The sequence below is a fragment of the Orycteropus afer genome, unplaced genomic scaffold (assembly GCF_000298275.1).
Source record: "Orycteropus afer afer isolate SDZICR_OR568_19922 unplaced genomic scaffold, OryAfe1.0 scaffold00133, whole genome shotgun sequence".
Classification (NCBI taxonomy): Eukaryota; Metazoa; Chordata; class Mammalia; order Tubulidentata; family Orycteropodidae; genus Orycteropus; species Orycteropus afer.
In genome coordinates this window covers 3,580,019-3,584,835 of record NW_006921720.1, presented here as the reverse complement: position 1 = coordinate 3,584,835, position 4,817 = coordinate 3,580,019, and the positions used below count along the sequence as shown (strand labels likewise).

The 4,817-nt window shown below is 38.7% G+C and overlaps 1 protein-coding gene across 1 annotated transcript in view; it reads right to left on the bottom strand.

Annotated features, from left to right (window-relative positions):
* Positions 1 to 4,817, bottom strand: part of SMAP1 (small ArfGAP 1) — a 256,252-nt gene that overhangs the window by 24,294 nt on the left and 227,141 nt on the right. The window contains exon 7 of the mRNA XM_007945185.2: positions 2,110 to 2,200. Within this exon, the coding sequence (XP_007943376.1) occupies positions 2,110 to 2,200 (91 nt within the window). The remainder of the gene's footprint in view (positions 1 to 2,109; positions 2,201 to 4,817) is intronic.

Sequence of the window (4,817 nt, the reverse complement as noted above, 5' to 3'; positions counted from 1 at the left end):
GTCTAGGGGGAGTTTCCCCAGGGGTGTGGCCTACCTGTAATACTATCCCAGGGACAAACTGGAAGAACGGCATTCCGGACTATATACTTCCTGGAGTGAACAGCTCGCTGCTCGCCCTGGAGGTTTTCGGATTTTTTCTTTGTTGGGAACAGTGACCAGTGCACTGCGTGTCAGCTTGATTCTCCCTGTCCACCTTAAATTACAACTCCCTGTTTTTCTTTTATCTGTATGTTACCTATATTGTACTTAACTGCTTTTTTAGTGTCTCCCTAATCAGAATGAAAGTTCTAAGAGGGCAAAGATTTTGACCTGGCTTTTTTCATAGCTACATCTCTATCATAGCTGTATCTGCTGCAAAAGACCTCTTTATAGTGCTCAGAAGCAAAGATACCACTTTGAAGACTAAGGTCTGCCTGATCCAAGTCATGCTATTTTCAATAACCTCCTATGCGAGAGCTGGGCAATGAATAAGGAAGACCTAGAAAAACTGAACGCATTTGAATGTGTGATGTTGGTGAAGAATATGGAATGTACCATGGACTGCTAGAAGAACAAACAAATCTGTCTTGGACGAAATACAGGTGGAATGCTTCACAGAAACAAGAATGGCCAGACTTTATCTTTTATACTTTGGTCATGTTGTCAGAAAGGACAAGTCTCTGGAAAAGAATATCATGCTGGGCACAGTAGAGGGTGAGCAAAAAAGGGAAGATCCTTAACAAGATGGCTTGGCTTAACAGAGTGGCTGTGAAGATGGGCTCAAGCATGATAATGATTGTGAGGATGGTACAGGACTGGGCAGTGTTTCATTCTGTTGTACACAGGGGTCACTATGAGTCAAAACCAACTCAGTGATACCTGGTAACAACAACATATCCAAGTGCACACAACAGTGTGCGGCCACACAGTAGATACTTTACATTCCTAAATTATAAATTAATAAACAATTGGAAAGAAAATGCTATAATGAAAAAAAGATGGATACAGTTCTAGTAAGATAGAGTCTTACTTTGAAAATATATCTTTTTCTTTTCTATCATTTGCAACAAAGGAATAAAACACAGAAATTATAAGAACTACATTCTGCATAATTATCTTTAAGGCCTCAGGACTGAGGTCTATTTCCAAAGTTACAATTATTCTTTTTGTATTTCTAATATACTACTTTTCACCAACATAAAAGAATTCCACCTCCAGAAAGTATGTTTGCATGACGCATCAAGTTTCCTAAGAAATGAATAAGACTTTCAACTATGATTCTTAAAACAGAAAAGAATTTATTCAATAAGAACTAAAATGATTTTTTTTTTTTTTATAAAATCAGTGTACAAAGTCTATCCCTTCAGCCTCCTTTTATTTTCCTTTGTCAGTCTTTTTTCAACTAGGGAAAAAAATTACTGTTCCAAGGCTCATAATTACTAAATACAGTTTTTATCAAGTTTTTACCAATTCTTTTATAAGACAGAGGAAAACAAACATAAAAAAGAGGTGGTAACATTTGTAGATAATCACTGTAGAGCACAAGCAACTCTTGAATGAAAATCTGTTTATTTACTAGACTCACAACACATCTCTGCCAGCCACAAGAACAAATACATTCAAGGGAGCGTTTCTCATTGTCATCAGAGAAGAAATAAATCCAGCCACTAGGTCTAGGTGTAAAATGTGTTGCTTCAATTAACTAAAATTAAATTTTTCTTTAAATTCATACATTTCATAGAATTCTTTTGCTAAAGGGAAAAAACTGCTCACAAAACTAAAAATATTAAAAAAAAAAAAATTTAAATGAAGGAAGGCGTAAAAATCTACTCTTTGTTTTCAATGTTGAAATGCACGGCCTACCAAGCCTTTGAAGGTTACTTTGATATCTCCCTCTTTCCCCAAGGAACTCATTACTTGTGTTTTAGTGAAGATGGTGCCGACAGACACCAGCTCCCTTATTAAAGATCTCCTTTTTTGTGGAAACTCAGCAAACTAATCATACCATTTTCAAATTGGGTTAACAGGTACCTTTTGGCATATTGACAATAAAGTCATTATATTCACTTCAAGTAAGGGTTTAAATTGTTTTGTAACTCTTAATGGTGACTTTTATTTTGCATTACTTACCAAGTCCTAAAAGATCAACAGTGGGCTCTGCAGCTTTTTTAGGGCTGGTACTTTTTTTAAGTTCCAATTGCTGATCTTCTTTCTTCTGTAGCTTTAAAGTAAACAGTTAATTAATTAATTTCTCTTTACCAAAGTGGAACAAGCCTTTTAATCCCCAATTAATTACACATACGTTTGATAAGGTTACTATAATGAAGCATGATGGAATAAAGCCTACGACATTTATTATTCTACAAATAAAAAATAAGTATTATCTTTGAGCTTGCAACAGCAATCCTAACATTTAAAACACAAAATAATGATGCAAATATTCATCTTTTAATAGAATCATTCTTAACCGTTAATTTCTTTAAGTGAAATCTATTTTTAACATTACACTTTTTTAAAAAACCTGCATTCATATTATTTGCTAGCCACTTTTAATTTTACTCCTGTTAGTCACTGCTAGGAAAGCGTGACCGCATTTAAATCTTCATATGCATATTGTTATTCCCACAATCCATGTTGCTGATAATGTTAAATGCCAATGTACCAATAAAAACTTAACAAAATGTTATTTTATTTATTTTGCTCCTTAGTTCACATTGTTAATAAATTATTTTATTTTTTTTTTTTTACAAAATAGTATCTTTCTAGCTCTCAGAAGCCCAAGCCACAGTTAAACACATCAAAATAGCTCTTTCTCACTTACAAAAAATGTTGCAGATAGAATGAAAAAACCTACAGCTACTGGATTCTCCTCAACTCTAAAGCTTGCCTGTCTCTTAAAAGAAAATACTCATTCATTCACTCAATTCACTCATCACACCATTCCGACAAGATCATTTACTAATTATTTAAATCGCAAATTGGATGGCTATAAACAAATCCATAAGGAAAGCTGAGGTTCCAGTGGTCACAGACATACAAACTTTAAATACTGCAGGGCAGGACCCGACAGTTTCCTTGGTACGGTGAGGACCTGTAATACTCTGGATAGTATGAAACAACAGAATGAAACAATGTCTGGTCTGGTACCATTTTTCCCACTGTTGGTCTTGTGCTTAACCAAAACCAAACCAAACTCACTGCCAATGAGTCAGATCCCACTCATAATGACCCCTCCTTGGGTTTCCGAGGTGGTATCACTATGGAAGTAGATCGCCCAACCTTCACTCCGAGGAGTGGCTGGTGGGTTTGAACCACCAGCCTTTTGGTTAGCAGTCAAATGCCTTAATAGTCAAGTGCCTTAGGCAGGCACTTAACAATCTAATACCATACATCTGGGAATTCAGATCATACAAATACACTTATAGGACCATTGTCTGCCAACCCTATACCTGGTCTTGGGTGTACTCCCCACTTCATAGATACATCTACTAGTTCAGCCTGTCCACCTGTCTGTCCACTCATATACCCATGTTTGATCTGCAAGAATTCCCAGGTGTATAGTAGAGCTGACAAGGGACAAGGTTGTAGTCACTTCTTAGTCACAGCCAGCTACCCAGAGGGACCAAGTAGTTGAACCTGCGGGCTCGGAACCATAGTCACAGGGGACATCAAGCTCATTGGCTTCACACACTACACAAAACGTTGTTCCACCTCCCACTTTGGCAAGTAGTGACTGGGATCTTAAAAGCCTGCAAGCAGCCATCTAGATGCAAAGATGGGTCTCTCCTCATCCAGCGCAAAGAAGAATGAAGAAAACCAAGGATTCATGGAAAGAATTAGTCCCAGCGACTGGTACACTATGCAATCTGCAGCCTATATGACTAAGAGATCAGAAGAACTAGAAGGTACCCAGCTACCAATGTCAACCACTCAGAGGGGGAATCTATGTAGGAGACCCTGGATAGAGAGGGAGAATAATGTGGAACAAAACTCAAAAGCAGTTGGAAAAAAAAAGGGGGGAGGAGACCAGGTTTGCTGGTCTGATAGAGCCTGGTAGAATCACTGAGACTATGGCCCCTAACTGCCCTTCAGGTCTGGAACTGAACCCACACCTGCGGCTTCCAGCCAAACAAAAGACAGGCATAGGAGTTGAACATTTACCTCAGGTAAATACATTCCTTGGAGAGAACAATCACGGGAGAAAGAAGGGCTGTTTGGGCAGAGGGAGACAGCTCAGGGGGCAGAGGTGCATGGAGGGATGGACACAGGAAGACGTGACTGTCAGGAGGAAGTGGGAGGGGAGCTGTTGCATTGTGGTGAATTGTGGTCAAAGTCATGAGACAAAGTATATGTGAACTGCTGTATAGGAAGTGAATTTGGTCTGTAAATTTTCACCCAAATCACAATTAAAAAAAAAGGGACGAGGTTTGCTGGTGTGATAGAGCCTGATAAAACCACTGAGACTATGGCCCCTAGCTGCCCTTCAGGTCTGGAATTGAACCCACTCCTGTGGCTTCCAGCCAAACAAAAGAAAGCCATATGAGCTAAACATTTACATTAGGTAGATACACTCCTGGGAGAGAACAATGATGGCAGAATAGAAGGCTGTGTATGCACAGGGAGACAGCTCGGGGGGGCAGGAGTGCATAGGAGGGAAGGACACAGGGAAGAGGCAACTATGGGGAGGAAGTGGGAGGGAACCTGTTGCATTGTGGTAAACTGTAGGCAATGTTACAAAACAAAGTGTATGTGAACTTGAACTACTGTATGGAAAGTGAATTTGCTCTGTAAACTTTCACCCAAATCACAATTTAAAAAATATACATACATACATACAT